The sequence below is a fragment of the Tupaia chinensis genome, unplaced genomic scaffold (genome assembly GCF_000334495.1).
Source record: "Tupaia chinensis unplaced genomic scaffold, TupChi_1.0 Scaffold142716_1, whole genome shotgun sequence".
Classification (NCBI taxonomy): Eukaryota; Metazoa; Chordata; class Mammalia; order Scandentia; family Tupaiidae; genus Tupaia; species Tupaia belangeri.
Window position 1 is genome coordinate 5,484,741 of NW_006202562.1, and position 16,989 is coordinate 5,501,729.

Sequence of the window (16,989 nt, forward strand, 5' to 3'; positions counted from 1 at the left end):
CTGCTGGGGTAAGTTATTTTTTAAGGTGTAATGATATACAGTGATTGTATAAAATAAATAAACTATGAAAAAAATTACAATGAGATCATCACCTAAACTGTTAGAATGGCTATCATCAAAAAAATAAAATATAACGAAAGTTGGGGAAGCTTCAGTAAAAGAGAACATGGAAAACATAAGGAGGTTTCTCAGTGAGTTCAAAGTAGACCTGCTATATGATCCAGCAGTCGCACTTCTGGGCAGACACTCAAGGGCAGTGAAATCTCTATCTTGAAGGGATTTCTGTGACCTTTGAGTATTGTAGCATTATTCCCAATAGCCGAACTGTGGAAACAGCCTAAGTGTCTATACGTAGATGAATGGATAAGCATCTGGGTGCTGCTGCTTGTGCTCCTCTGGGAAAGTTTATAATGGCTTTTATCTCACTTAGAATAATGGACAAGGAAAAATGTGGTCCATCTATATCATGGAATGTTATTTAGCCTTCAAAAAGAAGGAAATCCTACCATTTATGATTATTATTCTTCACTTGGAAATTCATAGTGTACATTCACATGTTAAAGACTTCTGTTTAACTGTACTTAACCAAATATTTCTGCAACCTCCTTTTCCCTGGAGTCTTTGTTTTTTTTCTTTCTCTTTTTCTTTTTTTTCCTCCCCTGTGATATTCCCTGGGGCCTTGGTGGATGCACCCTCTGACCCTCATGGACCTGTTTCATGGACCTGTTTCATGGACGCCTGCCTCGAGCTGCCACAGAGACATGCTGAGTCCAAGCTCCAGCAGAGCACAGCTTGTCTTAGCCCAGCTTTCTCCCTCCTGCTCTCTGAGTCACCGCATTGCCCAGTTACCTTAGCCCTGAGCACAGAGGTGGCAGCATGCCTCCCCCAGCCCCCACACCTAATCCGACATGAAGCCCTAAGAACCACAGTCTTCACCTTTCTCTCCATCCCCCACCCCCACCCTGCTTCTCTCTACAGTGCTGCTACTTCTCTGTAGGCATTTGTTAACGTTTTTCACCAAGCTCTGATCTAAGCCTCGCCCTCTCTCCACAAGTCCTCATTAGCACCCTTCCCCAGACTGAGCTTGGAGAGTATGTTAACCCCACCTGTTCTAACCGGGTGTCATTGCTCTGTCTACTTTAGTGACATTCAGGGCATGTGGGAACACCATGAGTGGAGCCCCTCCCCTGTCTTTGCAGCCTCTCATTTCCACCTGCTCTTTCCTGCATGAGTTGCCAGCCGCAGTAAGTTACTGTTGCACGTTCCACCTTCGCTCAACCAGTTCCTTTGCCTGGAATTCCCTTCCTGTTCCTGACATTGCAGTGTGGTAGCTTCAGTCCTGGATTCGGTTGCCATATTGGTTTTCTGTCTTTGGGCAGTGCACATGAGTACTTGGGCCTCAGTTTCCTTGTCTGTAAATTGGAGCTTGCTGTAAACTCAGTGTTTATGGAATAAATGAACTAGATTGACTATATTCTTTGAATAAAGCTATAAAAACTCTTTCTCTCTCTCTCTCTTCTTTTTTTTTTTCCATTGCCAGAGGGTACGTGTGCTCACCAAAAGAGACAGAAAGGGTGAGAGGAAGAGGGAGAAAGCACCTCCCAGTAGAGCATGGTCTCACTGCTGTTCCTTCTCGGTTTCTCTATCCTGCTGGGATTCGGGGCACACCAGTGTTAGAATCATGTGTTTGGCCATGTGGGATCTGGCTCCCTTAATTACCAGGCCATGGGGCAGCCTTATAGCCACTCTTTATGCTCTAGTGTTTTGCATCCAGATGATAGAAAGTCTAGCATTCAGTCGGATTCCATAGTGCATGCCAGGCTTAACATTCTATGTAAGTTCAGTGCTGCTCAGGGAAAAGTATCAATTTCAGCGGTCTGAGGCAGGATTATCTAATTTTAAAAATGAATAAATATGGGACCAACAGTTGGCATAATGGCTATGTTGCTGGACTCTCACATAGTCTTCCGCGGTTTGAGCCCCAGACCCGGTGGCTTAAATTCAAGCCAGGGGCATGTGCATGCATGCCCAGGATCCTGAGAGGAGAATGGAGAAGGGATTGTGGCATGGCCATCCCCCCTGGGGAGTGATTTCTCGCTTTCTGTCTCTCTGTCTCTCTCTTTCTGGCAAGCACACGTACCTTATAGCAAAAACCTTTCAAAAAAAAATAAAGAAAAGAAAAGAAAAGGAAAGAAAGAAAGAGAAAGAGAGAGAAAGGAAAGTCTCCTTGCCCGACTTTGGCAGATAGGAACATTTGGCTGTAATAATTTCAAATCTGTGCATTTAAAAAATGAAACACTGCAGATGTAACAGCTTCATCCCTGGTGTCATTGCTCCTTTAAAGCTGTCGTCACACTTGCTAGACTGCCAATACTATTCTCTCCCTCATCCTGTCCACTCCAGCACCCCTTGAGCAGAAGCTACCATTGTTGTGGTTATCAGGTATTAGTAGTTAGACAGATGGGTGAGTGGATAGATGGCAGACCTTTGTAATCCTGGTGCCTGCCCCCATTCTTGGCTAATTACAGCTGTTATTAAGTGTGGATTCAATTGAAATCTAGTTAAATGTCTCCTTTAATATATGAGGATTCTTCAAAAAATTATTGGAAAACGTGTACTATGAGAAAACAATGGTTGGATTACAAAAAAAATTTAAAAGTGAACTAGTTTTGGGTTGTTGGGAAAGTCATGACACATCTTTGCATAGAAAAATATAGAAAAAATAATGTCATAACTTTTCTGCCAACCCAATGTTTTAATTCTATTGTTCTATGAACTTTTCGAAGTCCCTTTGCACGCCTAATTCCAATAATAGACAAATAAGTGCTAAATACCGCACTGGATATAGTGATGTAGTATCTTACTACATGTTATTTTGCAAAGTAGGTCTTGGTAAGAGAACCACACTTAGCATTCCAGAATTCAGGAAATTTGGTACGTGGTCTCTTTCTACTTTACGATAGTTACTGCCAGTCCCACTTCCTCGTGAATTTTCCTTGCTTTCTTCATAGCAAGAACATTAACACTAAAACAATGTAAAATAGTCATGACTGAATCATTTGCAGTTTTAATTCTGAATAAATCTGCACACCAGTTTTCTTAACACCTGTTTATATCTAAGTATAGTAATATTTACCATTCCTTGGAAATTTGCATTTTCATTAGGTAAACCTCATTTTCTTAAATATTCAGTTGGGGAAAAATAACTGGGCCTAGTTTGATATTTCTTCTCTAGGATAAAATAATTATGAAGACTCCTTCTCAAGACTATGAAGAAGTAAAACTTGTTACTTGTGGAAGGTTTGTAATTTACAGAAGTAACGTGTGTGTGTGTGTGTGTTACACTTTCTTGCGTTGCAGGCGCCTCGTTCAGAAGCTCTCACCATTCTCGGTTCCCTCGTCTGCTTTCCAAATACCTACCAGGAGATCCCCTTACTGCAGTCAGTACCGGAAGTGAATGAGGTCATCACGGGAACCGAAGATGTCAAGGTATGTCATGCATTTGACTGAGTCCAGGGTTAGCGTATAATTCTAGCTCTGTGATCATCTCTTCCATTTTCATACATTCATCTACTCATCCCTGACATTTTGCTGTATCTTAAATGTCTTAACAGTTGTTTTTAGAATGCGGTTTTAGGGACGGTAACTATGTTAAGTTCAGAGCATTTTGCAGTTAGACCCGATAGCTATATCCCTCGGGTGGTTTTTATTAGGTCTGTTTATCATGGCTAGGGATCATAATTATGTAATGAATCAGCCTTTGTAATAATTTCATTAGTGTAATTATGTTGCATTGGTGCATCAAATGAATTTATAAGAAATAATGGAAGTAAGCTATATATTCAATCCCATTGTCAGCCTGATTAAATACCACTAATAATTTGAAATTCTAAATGATTCCTTGGAGACTATGCATTTGTTCTCTCCTAGCTGACTTTGGGGCAAGCAAAAAATGCTTTTAAAATCTCAGAATCAATCTCTCTAGCTATGGTGCCTGATCATAATATATAACTCAGTGCAAGGAAACAGAGACTCTCCTCTCTGGAAGTCTCGCATGCTCTGGGAGATTCCTGTTGTGCACCCAGAGGCACCCCACGCTAGCCTTGCTTAATGGCCCAGGGAGACCTCTGCGTGCTGCCCCGAGCCCAGTGTTCCCCTGTCCCTGGGGAGCTTCTCCAAAGCGCCCAGTCCTTCAGCAGCTCCTGGCTGCCTGGGACATGGTCAGGTCATGTGGGAAACCATCTGAGAGACCAAGTTTATATTTGACTTAATTTTGTGTTTTTAGCATTACCTCATAAATATTTTACTGAAGAATGCCACAGAAGAACCAAATGAATGTGCAAGGTAAATGTTAAATAAGAGGTAAACTGTTTTAGAACTTTAAGATGCACATTATGTGTGAACAATGAATGTTTAAAAAAAATTATTCTCCCACATTACTTTCATACACACTAAAAGTGCAGTAAGAATTATATTGGGAAGATCTTTGGCTTGATTTTTTTTTTAAATGTCATTACTAAGTGAAAATTAACCTTGCATTCTGGGATAAACCCAACTTGGTTTATATACTGCTGGATTTGGTTTGGCTAGTATTTTGTTTAGGGAAGTTGCATTATATTATGGCCTTTCATTTTCCTTTCTCATCCTGACCTTATCACGTGTAGCTATAAGATTATTTAATCCCACATAATAAGTTAAGTACTATTTCGTTCTGTTTCATCAGGAAGGGTTTTTGTAAAATTAGAGTTAATATCCATTCTCATCTATTTAGTCAATCTTAATGGTAAAATTATCTGGGTTTGGTATTTTCTGTGTGAAGTGAACTACTGACTCATTTTCTTCAATTATTTTAGGGATACTAAGGTTTTCTTCTTTTTCTCTTTATCTCTCTCTGTTTTAGACAGTTTTGATAAACTAAAATCTTCTAGGAAATTTATCCATTTTTTTTTTTTTGAGAGGTTTTTGCTATAGGGCATGTGTGCTCGCCAGACAGACAGAGACAGAGAGACAGAAAGCGAGAAATCAACCCCAGGGGGGATGGCCACGCCACAATCCCTTCTCCTCCATTCTCCTCTTGGGATCTTGGGCACGCACGCACACGTGCCCGGTGTGAGTTTAAGCCACCGGGTCTGGGACTCAAACCGCGGTCGACTACATGGGAGTCCAGCGACATAGCCATTACGCTAACTGCTGGTCCCTCCATTTCATTTTTTAAAAAATACATTGGTATATGAGTTGTCTCTAGTACTCTCTCTTTAATTTCTTTCACTTCTATAGCTGTATCCACTTTATAATCTCTGATATTTTTTGCATATTCTCTAATTTTTAAAATTAATTTTCTCACAGATTTGTCAGCTTTTTTAGTCTTTTCAAGGAGTAGCTTCTTGTCTTTGTTATACTTGTCTCTATTTTTATTTTTTAATTTTCTGTTCTTTTACTTTCTTCTTTCTTTATATTTTGTTATTCCCTTTCTTACTTTTTAGGTTGTGTACTTAGTATATTAGTTCTCAGTTTTTCTCCATTATATATTATTCCTCTCGTTAAATATTGGAGTATTGATCATTATCAGTGTTCCTATTTGTCCTGAAATGTAAACAATTATACACTTATTTCTAGGTGCTACTTTATCTGAATTCGGCAATTTTCTATATATAATATTTTTTATTTCAATTTTTTTTTCCTAATTTCTATTATGATTCTTTCATGAGTTATTTAGAAGTTTGTTTCTTAATTTCCAAACATATTTCTGTTTTGTTTTGTTTTGTTTTTTCCTATTCATGACTTGGTTAACTGCACATGGACCAAAACGTTATCTGTCTGATAACAGTATTTGAAATGGTTGAGATTTGTTTTATGGCCCAATTTGTAGTCATTGTTTGCAAATGTCCTGTATATGCTTGAAAAGAACTTATATATTGATCTGTGGTTGTTAGCATTCTAGATTTGTCCATTAGGTCCATTAGGTTTATGTGTATGTTTTGACTCTCTTAATTTCTAATGGTGATTTTTTTTTTACAATTATTTTGCTTAATTTCTTTTTTTTTATTTTTATTTTTAATTTGACCAGAGAGTGATCAGAGAGAGAAGGCAGGTGATAATGCAAGCCTCCCGGTCCAGGACTCGAGCCATGGTTGACCATGTGGGAGTCCAGCGTCTTAACCACCATGCCACCTGCAGGTCTTTAAGGAGGATTTTTTTTTTTAATCTTAAAAGTTCCTTTGATTGACAGTGATTTAAATAGTTTTAAATAATACTTTCTATCTTTTAAAATTAATCTTTTTATGATATCCTCTTTTAGATGCTTTTGTAAAAGCTGTATATAACTGGATTTTATAAATTTATCTTTAATCTTGTTTTATCTTTATCTTTAACTGAAACTTTAGTTTATTTACATTTGTTATAATTACTGGTTTATTTGGACACACTTTTTTTATTTTATGCTTTGCTTAATTAGACCCCAATATCTATTTAATTTTCTTCCTTTTTTTTTTTTGCCTTCCTTTCCTCCTCCCTTTTTCTTTTTTTCTTTTTAATTGATGGAGGGGTAGGTTTTATATTTATTATCTTATTTTTTTAGATTCTCTTTCAGTTCTTTTAGAGATTACCCTAGAAATTTTTACATTGACACTTAACTCACCAGCTCTAGAGTTAGTCCCTTTCCTGAACAATCTGTGTACCTTAGACCCGAGACTCGATTTTTGCTCGTGCCTCAACTCAGCTGTTTTTTCCTCATGCTCCTTGCTGACCTCTCTTTCTCTACCTAACTTCTGAGTATTAAAGTGGCTCAGGGTGTAGGGCTGGTCTCACTGTCTCTCCATGACTTCCTGGGTGCTCTCACCCGTTCCCACTAGCCTTTAAATACCCTCTACTTGCTGCTTATCTACTTGGCCACTCCAGTGCACCCTTCTATATCCAGGATTGTATGTTAAACTGCCTACTTGACACCTCAGCTTAGATGTCTTAACACACCCAGACTTTACCCAATTCTAAATCTTCGAGTCTGTCCTCTGACACCCCCAGAGCTTGACTGTCCCTCAGAAAATGGCACTGCTATCTACCCAGGCTTCCAATTCTGAAACTTGGGGCAGATCTTTGATTTCTTCTCTTCCCACACCCACCACATACAAGCAATCAAGGCTTGGCAGTCGCTCCCCACACCCGCTCCCGTGTTAGGAAACCAAATTTCTGAAGAGATAAAAATAGAACAGAAATGTTTATGGTATGGTCAGTTTTCTTTAAAGAAGGTCTTGTCCCAGGACATTGTTTAAAGGAGTAACAGTAAAATTTATTTTGAAAGTTATATTCAAATATACTGTAAATTAAAATATAATATTTTTCTTACATTTGTGCATATTATTAAAAAAAGTACAAGCTCAATTTTCAGCAGTTTTCCAAGATTCATGATTTTTGTTCTTCCTTAAAAATATCTTGAAACTGGGAACCGCAGTTAGTGTAATGGCTATGTCGCTGGACTCCCACGTAGTCGACCACGGTTCGCGTCCCGGACCTGGTGGCTTAAAACTCACGCCGGGCATGTGTGCGTGCGTGCCCAAGATCCCGAGAGGAGAATGGAGGAGAAGGGATTGCGGCGTGGCCATTCCCCCTGGGGGGTGATTTCTCGCTTTCTGTCTCTCTGTTTCTCTCTGTCTGTCTGGTGAGCGCACGCGCCCTATAGTGAAAAACCTCTCAAAAAAAAAAAAAAATCTTGAAACTAAATAAAGTGTAATAAATTAGTTCCAAAAAAGTATGTGTTGAGACCCAGCCTCAGTGCTGCTAAGATGTTTGCTCCACAGGCTGGGACCACTCAGATGGCCCCAGGTTCAATTCCTGGTACCACCTGAAGGTGAGGGGCAATGGTACACACCTGTAGTCTCAGAACTCAGAGGCCAGGGCAGGAGAAGTATGAGCTTGAAGTTGGCCTGGGCAACATATCAAGACCCAGTCTTTGAAGAATTATTTAATTTAATTTATTATTTTTTTAAATAAGGCACATGTGCTAACCAGAGAGAGACAAAAAGAGAGAGGGAAAGTGAGAAAGCAAGCTGCCAGATCTAGGACTCAAACCACAGTCAACCATGTGGGAGTCCAACATCTTAACCACCACACCCCCTGCCAGCCGCCAAAACCCTGCCTTTAAAAAAAAAAAAAGTCAAATGTGGCAGTATGTGCCTGTATTCCGAGCTGGCATGCTGAGGCAGGAGAAGCTCAACGTGGTGAGACCCTGTCTAAAAAAAGGAAAGAAAGAATAATACATGGGCTGGGACAATGAACAGAAAATACCGCTGTTCATCTCATTCAATATTTAAGTGTTGAATATTGTCAGCGTTTCTCTTTGTCCTGAAAACTCGTCCTTATCTTTCTCTCGAGAAGATATTTTGTTAATGTAGCTATATTTTTGACTATATTGTAGAAACCGATTTAAAACACCTTGTCATTTGAAAATGCCAAGAAAATATACTCAGGTTCATGGACGTTCTCCTCTGTTTCCTTCTGTTTGAAAAGATGCATTGCCATTTGCTCCCTGGGCGTCTGGATATGTGAAGAGCTTGCGCAGTGTACGAGCCACCCTCAGGTGAAAGAGGCCGTCAATGTGATAGGTGCGACTCTGAAGGTATATGTAAGCCCCAGCTCAGGCATTTACCCCGTCACCGTGATTTAGCCCTGCTCGCATTTCCCTCCACGTTAGAGAGCTGTGATTCAAAGCAGCTCTTCGAGAGCCATGAGTGCGCGACATGGTTCTCAGGCGAGGCCCCCAGTGACTACTTACCCATGGGCAGCTGCAAGCGCCATTGAGAGCCTGACCAAGCCCAGTGGCCAAATAAAGTTCCTGTGGTGTCTGGGCAGCCCCTGTGGCAAAGAACACACCTGTCATCTGTCAGTAGGGGTGACAAGAAAGTGGGATTTCATGCCCTGGCTTCTTCAGCAGACTTCCACAGTTCCCAGTTAGGGGCCCTGAGTGTTCCCTCACCAGCAGATCCTTGGACACATACAGGGCGTCTTCCATTCTTTGCTTTGTTAGTGAGAAGATCTGCCATTTACTGGGCACTCACATTGGGCCAGGTTAATGGTAAATTCTCTCAGGACTTTGGTTCAACTTCACGACAGCTCTGCAAGACAGGCGTTCTGATCCCTGCTTTATAGCAGAGGAAGTCAAGCTCCAGAGAATTAGGCCACAAGCCGAGGCCACACAGGCATGGGTGATGGCACAAGTAGATCTGTGTGGCACGAAAGACATAACAGCCTTTCACATGTGCTGTGAGGCTGCTTCCCAGACCAGAGCTCAGATCCTGCCAGGCCCTTCTATGGCTGCTGCTTAGAGATAGCAGCGGTCAGTCCAGCTTCAGGCCGAACCTACATGGGAAGGTCTTGGTTTCACATCTCAGTGCACCTGTTCACACCTGTGTGCCTCTGACTGGCTGGCTGAGGTTGGGGGTGGAGCATAGAAACCTTGTGGGGGGACAACAGGTGGCATAGTGGACTCCCACATATATGACCGTGGTTTGAGTCCTGGACCTGGTTCAAACTCACTCCAGGCACATATGTGTGCGTGCCCAAAATCTCAAGAGGAGAATGGAGGAGAAGGGATTGTGACATGACCATTCCCCCTTGAGGGTGATTTCTCACTTTCCCTCTCACTGTCTCTTTCCTCTCCAGTGAGCACACGTGTCCTATGGCAAAAACCTAAACAACAACGATGACAACAACAACAAAAACCTTGTTGGTTTATCTGTCTCTCTATCTCTGTTTCTCTCTCTCCCACAAATAAAATAAAAATGCTTTAAAAAAAAAAGAAAAAGAAAGAAATGGCAGTAGTAGCTAGCATTGACATTATCACGTGTCCAGAGGCAGCAAAGGCCTGGGGTCTGCCAGGCAGCGCGCCGAGGTTCTTGTGGAAGTTCTCACTGTGAAGGGTCCCCGTGTTAACAGTAGAGGATCTGAGATGCAGGATAGTGAGGGAACTCATCCAGGGCTCTCCACCATCTGGCTGAGTGCAAGTTCCAGCCCTGGGCCACGAATCAGATACCAGCTATAGGCTCCCCTTGCCCGCCCTTCTCTGCCGCCTGCTTCAGCCACAGCAGTTACAGCCAAGGCCTGCAGAGGTCATTATTAGGCCCGTGGCAGCCCTGACCACCCTGTGCACTTCTGCCTGAGCCCAGCTCTGCGACCTGGCCCCGCCTGCCCGACTCTCATCCTCCCCGCCCCTCCTCCACAGCACCTGGGGGTAGGGATGCCAGTTACACACCGGGAACTGGGAGGGCACTTGCAGCTGATCCCTGTGATGAAGACCGGGACGACATTTGAACCAAGATTTCCCTAAAGAATGTTCTCTCTGCCTGAGCAGGGTGCTGACGCCCAACCTCCATCATCACGTTTAACCCTTAGAAGCACCCTCTGGGCTGGAGCATCACTGCCACCTCTGTTATACAACTCAGGAATCTGTGTGGATCCCCATTAATTTTTTAAAGACCCTATTTTCTCAGTTTTGCCATAGGGTGTGTGCACTCACTGGAGAGAGACAGAGAGGGAAAGTGAGAAATCACTCCCTGAGGGGAATGGCCACACTGCATTCCCTTCTCCTCCATTCTCCTCTAGGGATTTTGAGCATGCATGCACTCACACCCAGCGTGTCTTTCAAACCACTGGGTCTGGGACTTGAACCACGGAGTTGGCCATGTGGGAGTCCTTAGGCACCTTTTCTCAATTCTAAGATCTGTTTCTGAAATTCTAGTTTGTATTAAATCTACATGTGTATATTTATGTCAGGGGGTTCCCCCACCTCTATTCCTTATCTGGAAAAGTGTTAATAAGTTGATGGTGTCTTAGATTGAAGACCATATGTAAGACAAGGAGACCTCAAACTGTTTATGAGAAAACGTAATTAAAGTATAAGCTTGTTTTGGTGCAGGAAACTTACAATCTGTGCAGAATTTTTTCATAGTATGCATTTTCCACAAATATGAAGACCCCTCACCTTTCTACATAGTACAGAAGATAGATAGAAAATGTGTAGCAGAGTAGAGGGAAAGATAGAGTCTTCATATTTCTACAAATTTTCAAAAATTTCCACATTGTTTTTAATAATTATGAGGAAAAGCATAAGGTGCCAGGGAAAATGTACATAATTACCAGGTGTGAGCCTTGCTGTTTGTCAGGTCCTGTCCAGCACACTACGTGGCCTGTCCCACTCAGCCCTCCCCGACTACACAGACACTGCTGTCCCATCCTAGAAACAGAGAAGGTGTGCAAGGCAGGTCAGGGGACTGGCTCCAGCTTGAATGCCAAGAAACCCGAGGCCAGGATGCAGCCGGGTTGGTCTCCTGTTCACCACTGTCAGGAACAGTGGAAACTCACTGACCTGAGTCCTGAGCCTGACACACCTCCTTCCTTCGTCCCTCGTCCTCTGCCTCTCTGTGATGCAGTGTCACGGGCAGGACCCTAAGAAGAACTGAGAACTAGAAGGGGAGGAGTTGCCACAGGAGTAAAGACAACAGCAACCACTTTGAGAAGCAGGGCCTCGGGAAGGCTCTGAGCTCTGCCAGGAGGGAGAGGAATGGAGGAGGCAGCAGCAGCGTGGCCAAAGGACCCACTCTAGCAGCCAAGAGCTGAGTATTTGAGGGCTTCCTGCCCATCAGGCCCCACACAGCTCCAGACACCATCTTGTTTGTCCCTCAGCCCTTCTGAAACACCCTGCAGGGGTGACCCTGGTGCCCTGGTAGATGTGGGAGGAGCACTGCCAGCCTGGGCTGGAGAGGTTTCCCAAGGGTATTGAGGACAACTTGCCTGTGGTCCCAAACAGTGGATGGAAGCAAGGAGCCAGACTGCCCCAGGGAATGCCAAGGGAATGCCACTCTGCAGTTGGTTGTTTCTTGGGAGGATAGAGGATGGAGGGCAGGTATGTGTGGAAGGACCATCTCTAAGCCATCACCATACTCACAAACTCTTGGCATCCTGTATGGAGGAGGCAGGCCACGGCTCGGGAGTGCCTCTACCTGGCCATGCCCCCGCCCCCTCCCAGAGCCAGTGGTCCTCCAGCCCCACCTGCTGCTCCCCCTCCCACCGTCTTTCAAGGCATTGTTGACTCTTCCTAGCCCCACCATCTCCACTTCCCTAGTTCTACTGGGTGTGCCTCCTGATCACCTGTGCCCCCCTCCTCCTGCTGCCTGTAAGCCCATCCCTCACTGCTCACTCCCAGCTCACTTGAGCCCCCTGCGTGGGATTGCAGCCCCAGTCTGGCCCCAGGGACACAGGATCAGCAACCAACCCTTCTGCTCTAGATGAGTATGGCTAGTGGTGTAGGCCCAGGTTCTAGCCAGCAGAGAAGCACACAGTGTCCTCATCCCTCTCAACCACCTGCTGCATAAAAAAGTAAGAGCTTGCAGGTGCTGCCCCTTTGGCACCCCATCTCACAAGAAATGGAAGCATCCAGAAGCAGTGATCTGAGAGGCTCCAGCCTCAGAAAACATACAGTAATTGAACAGACCGTGTGAGAGTTATGCTTTCACAGCCTCTGACTTTACATACTTCTTGGTTTGTTACATGTATGAGTGAAGTTTCATTTCAGAGGATAGAAAGGCATTGAATCAGTCCCTGTTTCTCCATGTGTAAGATGAAGGTAGCATCTACCTCACAGAGCTGCCAGTGGAGACTGAGTGATGAGAGAATAAGTGAAATTCTTGTGAAGGGTTTAGCACACAGGGGATGCTCAATAATGTCCTATATTTCAATTTCCTCCATTTAGGAAAAATATGATTTATGGGAACCGAATGAGGAGTTCGAAATTATGGCTTTAATTTCCCAGCGATTAAAGGACAGTGACTATAGAATGTTTTAAAATTAATACTGGGAGGCTACACTCAAGGCACTTTCAGAATTGTGAATTTGTGTGTCACCTCTGGATGTAGGATGTATTTTTATCAATTTAATGCCAAACAAACAAATGTAATCTTATGGAATTGGGAAGAAATAGCTTTTTTGTTCTTCCTTAAGAATAATGTACTTAATAGGTTGTGTGTTCACTTTGAAATTGTGTTTCCTTTTCTAGTTTCCTAACAAAGTCGTGGCCCAGGTAGCTTGTGATGTTCTTCAGTTGCTGGTTTCCTACTGGGAGAAGCTGCAGTCATTTGAGACCTCTCTGCCTCGGAAAATGGCAGAAGTAAGTCCTTTCTATTATTATTATTACTGTTTATTTATTTACTTACTTGTTTGCTTGCTTGCTTATTTATTTATTTTTAGATTTTTGCCATAAGGTGCGTGTACTTGCCAGAGAGAGACAGAGAGGGAGAGTGAGAAATCACCCCCTGGGGGGATGACTACACCACAGCCTCTTCTCCATTCTCCTCCTGGGGTTTTTGGCATGCACACACATGTGCCCTACGTTAATTTCAAGCTACTGGGTCCCAGATTCGTATCATGGTTGACCATGTGAGAGTCCAGGGCCTTAATCACCATGTCACCTGCTGGGTCCAAAAGTAAGTTACTTTAATTTGAATTTATTTTTTTAATTTGCTAGAGGGCACTTGTGCTTGCCAAAGAAGGATGGAGATGGAGAGAGAAAAAAAATCATCCCTCAGGGAATGGCCATGCCACAGTCCCTTCTCCTCCATTTCTCCTTTCCGGATTTTGGATGTGCACACACATGCCTGGCGTGTTTTTCAAGCTGCCAGGTCCAGGGACTCAAACCTCACAGTTGCCTCTGTGGGATCCAGCTGCTGTAACTACCACTCACTGGCTGCCCATTCAGTCTTTTTTTGTGTAATGCCTAAACATGAATATTTCTTTTTCATTATATTTGATATGTAATTAATTGTAAATACTCTAGTCATTGTTAGAGAGCTATTAAATTGCCATGAGTCACTCTTCTTAAGGTTACATTGGACTCGTCCTTCTCAGCCGGGATTTGGGCTCTGCCTACAGCCAGCAGTGTTCCAGGGCAGAGGCTTCTACTGGGGCAGTTTGAAAGGCAGACACGACCACAACAAAGAGACCTTTTGTAGACTGGGCTTCATTCATCGAGAGCAATTTGGATGGTGCCAACAAGGAGTAGGCAGCTGGTTATCATGCCTTCCGTGCAGGGGTGGAGGGGGCAGCTGTGCGTAAAACAGGAGTCTCTCCCAGAACAGAGCCCTGGGCCACACTTTCTGCCAAAGCGTGGTTACTCAGCTGTGATGAGATTTCCACTGCGATAACTTCTGTGGGCGGACCTGTGGCAGAGAGGGACAGAGGGATAAGCATCATCGCAGTAATACCCGGAGTCGGTTATGTCTGGGTGCCTTGCTTAGACACGAGCAGGCTCCCTCATGCCACTGGGTGTCTTGACAGTGGGGCACATCCACTCCTGCCCATTTCTATAACTGCGTTTTTAAAAACCTGCCCTGTTCTTTACACATCCACTGGTAACTGTTCGAGAAAACTCGATTTGTCCCTGTGAGGTATCACAGGGAGAGAGAGAGACGATATTGATTTACTTTCTCTCAACCTTAGACAGATTTCACTGGTGAGATCGCTTTGTTCTCTCAGAGACACATCAGAAGTCACAATGATTTTTGACTTTAAGTGGCCTAGAGTGAAGTAGAGTTTTGGATGTAGGAATATAGACACCGTAAAATATAAAGCCAGGTTTTAGGGCGATCATGAAATGCATCACCTAATTGAGAATGAGAGGGGTGCTGTCACACCACGATAGCAGGTGGAGGGGTTCATAAGAAAGTTAAGCAGACACATTTTTGTAACTACTTTTTTTTTTTTGAGAGGTTTTTGCTATAGGGTATGTGTGCTCTCCAGAAAGGCAGAGAGAGACAGAGAGACAGAAAGCGAGAAATCAGCCCCCAGAGGGGATGGCCACACTGTAATCCCTTCTCCTCCATTCTCCTCTTGGGATCTTGGACATGCATGCACGCATGCCCGGTGTGAGTTTAAGCTTTGTGCTCCGGGACTTGAACTGCTGTAGACTACATGGGAGTCCAGCTACATAGCCATTACGCTAACTGCTGGTCCCTACATTTTTATAACCATTGTAAAAAGTATTTTTCTTACTTCACTGTGAAAAGTTGTAGGACCAATGGTGGAAATTACATGACTACAGAGAGAAATACTCCTTTCCCTGGGGCCCCCTGATTTCCCTACCAGTAGGGTATGGCCCCAGGGCCGTCTGACCTCTATATTACACACACAACTAGCCCTTCTCAGATTTTCATTGTTTCCTCTGTGAGTTGGCACGAAGCTGGGTCGAGTTGCCAGGCTGGCTTGGGACGGTTTGCACATGACTTCTGAAACTGTTACTGTGATCTGTTTGATTGGGGATTTCTCTTTTGTGTAGATCCTGGTCGCCACGATTGCTTTTCTTTTACCAAGTGCAGAATATTCCTCAGTGGAGACAGATAAGAAGGTAGGTTGGCACGTTAGCTGAGTTTTCCCTGGTTGTTTTAATGTTATACAGAATTATAAATACTATAATATTATAAGTAGTGATAATATATTTTATAATATCCTCCAGTATTATCTACCTGGCTTTCGTGTCTCCATTGAATAATTACTATAGGTGAGGCTGATTATTATGTGCAGTGAGGTTTAAGAGACTGCAGTCTAAGGACCTGGCCGTGTTTCCTCTTCCAGTTTATCGTGTCCTTGCTCCTCTGCCTCTTGGACTGGTGCATGGCGCTGCCAGTGAACGCCCTTCTCCACCCGGTCTCCACGGCGGTCCTGGAGGAGCAGCCCTTGTCCCGAGCCCCCTTGCTGGATCACATCTACAGGGTGAGTCTGCACCTGGGCCTCAGCATGGAGGGTGCCACTTTTGTGGCAGAGAACTACCGAAAAATGCTAATTTAATCTATTTCTGCCCTTTTGAAAAGGATTTATGCTGGGTTCCATAGTTAAAAATAAATGAATAACTTCAGGAGTAAAAGCAGAACAGACACATGAAGGTACTTCAAGGAGATCATGGGAAAATGGACATAAAGTACAAATATCGGGTCAACCTGTGGCCTGCCAGTTAATGCAGCTGGATCTACTTGGCCAATGCTGTGATTCAAGAGCCAAACCCAGTAGTTTGAGAAGCACACCAGTGCATGTGCATGTGCGGGCGCTCAAAATCTCCAAAAGAGGGAGAAATGGAGGAGAAGGGGATTGTTGTATGACCATGCCCCATTGAGGCAGAGGAGTTATCTCTCTCTCTCTCTCTCTCTCTCTCTCTTTCTTGAGCAAGTGCATGCAGACTCTGGCAAAAAAAAAATTGTTTTAAGTACAAGTTTATTTTGGTGCAAAAAAAATTTCAAATCCATGCATAAAATGCATTTTCTAAGAACTTTCAAATATGCCTCCTAATTATGCAGAAGTAGTGGTGACCCAGTGATAGACTCATGCCTTTTTACATGATGCTCAGCTTCTGTCTTTAAACAAGTGTAGGTTGGTCAGACTCGCCCATTTCCAGGGACCATAATGTGTGTGTTTGTAATTTAAGAAAGAACTGTTCAGGCCAGCTGTGGTGGTGCAGCAGTAGTGCCACACTCTACCATGTGGAAGCCCCACAGGAAGCCTCGGGCTCATGTGCTGATGGTTTCTTATATGCCTGGGGTGTGCACACCTGTGATCCTGGCTGGCTAGATTGGGAGTAAATCGTGGCACAAAGGCCCCATTTAGGATATTCCCACTAGCTTTCCTCTCTCTGTCATGAAAAAACTCAGTACCTTTTTTTTTAATAAAAAGAAGGAATTATTTATATTGTAGGAATATCCACAGCATTTTCTTGACCAGAAAAAAAAATCTCTTGATCAAAGAAAAATGCGTAATGGTCCCAAGAATCTCTTTGCCTTTAAAAAAATCTTAAGAAATAAATTAAGGATGTATATCATATCAAAGTATTGAGACCCTCATTTTCATAGTATGCGTACTGACACCCTCTCCCGGTGACTGGGTGTGGCATTTGCTCAGGACCATTTGTAATACCCTTCTGTGATTGGCCTCAACAGTCTTGTTTTCAAAAAACCTTGTTCA

General features: G+C 43.4%; 1 protein-coding gene across 1 annotated transcript in view; it reads left to right on the top strand.

Moving 5' to 3' along the window:
- RALGAPA2 (Ral GTPase activating protein catalytic subunit alpha 2) overlaps positions 1–16,989 on the top strand; it is a gene marked incomplete at its 5' end in the record, with an annotated part of 330,762 nt that overhangs the window by 171,937 nt on the left and 141,836 nt on the right. Inside the window, 6 exon segments of the mRNA XM_027766356.1 lie at positions 3,361–3,489; positions 4,286–4,344; positions 8,503–8,611; positions 13,043–13,153; positions 15,317–15,385; positions 15,613–15,750. Of these exon segments, the coding sequence (XP_027622157.1) occupies positions 3,361–3,489; positions 4,286–4,344; positions 8,503–8,611; positions 13,043–13,153; positions 15,317–15,385; positions 15,613–15,750 (615 nt within the window).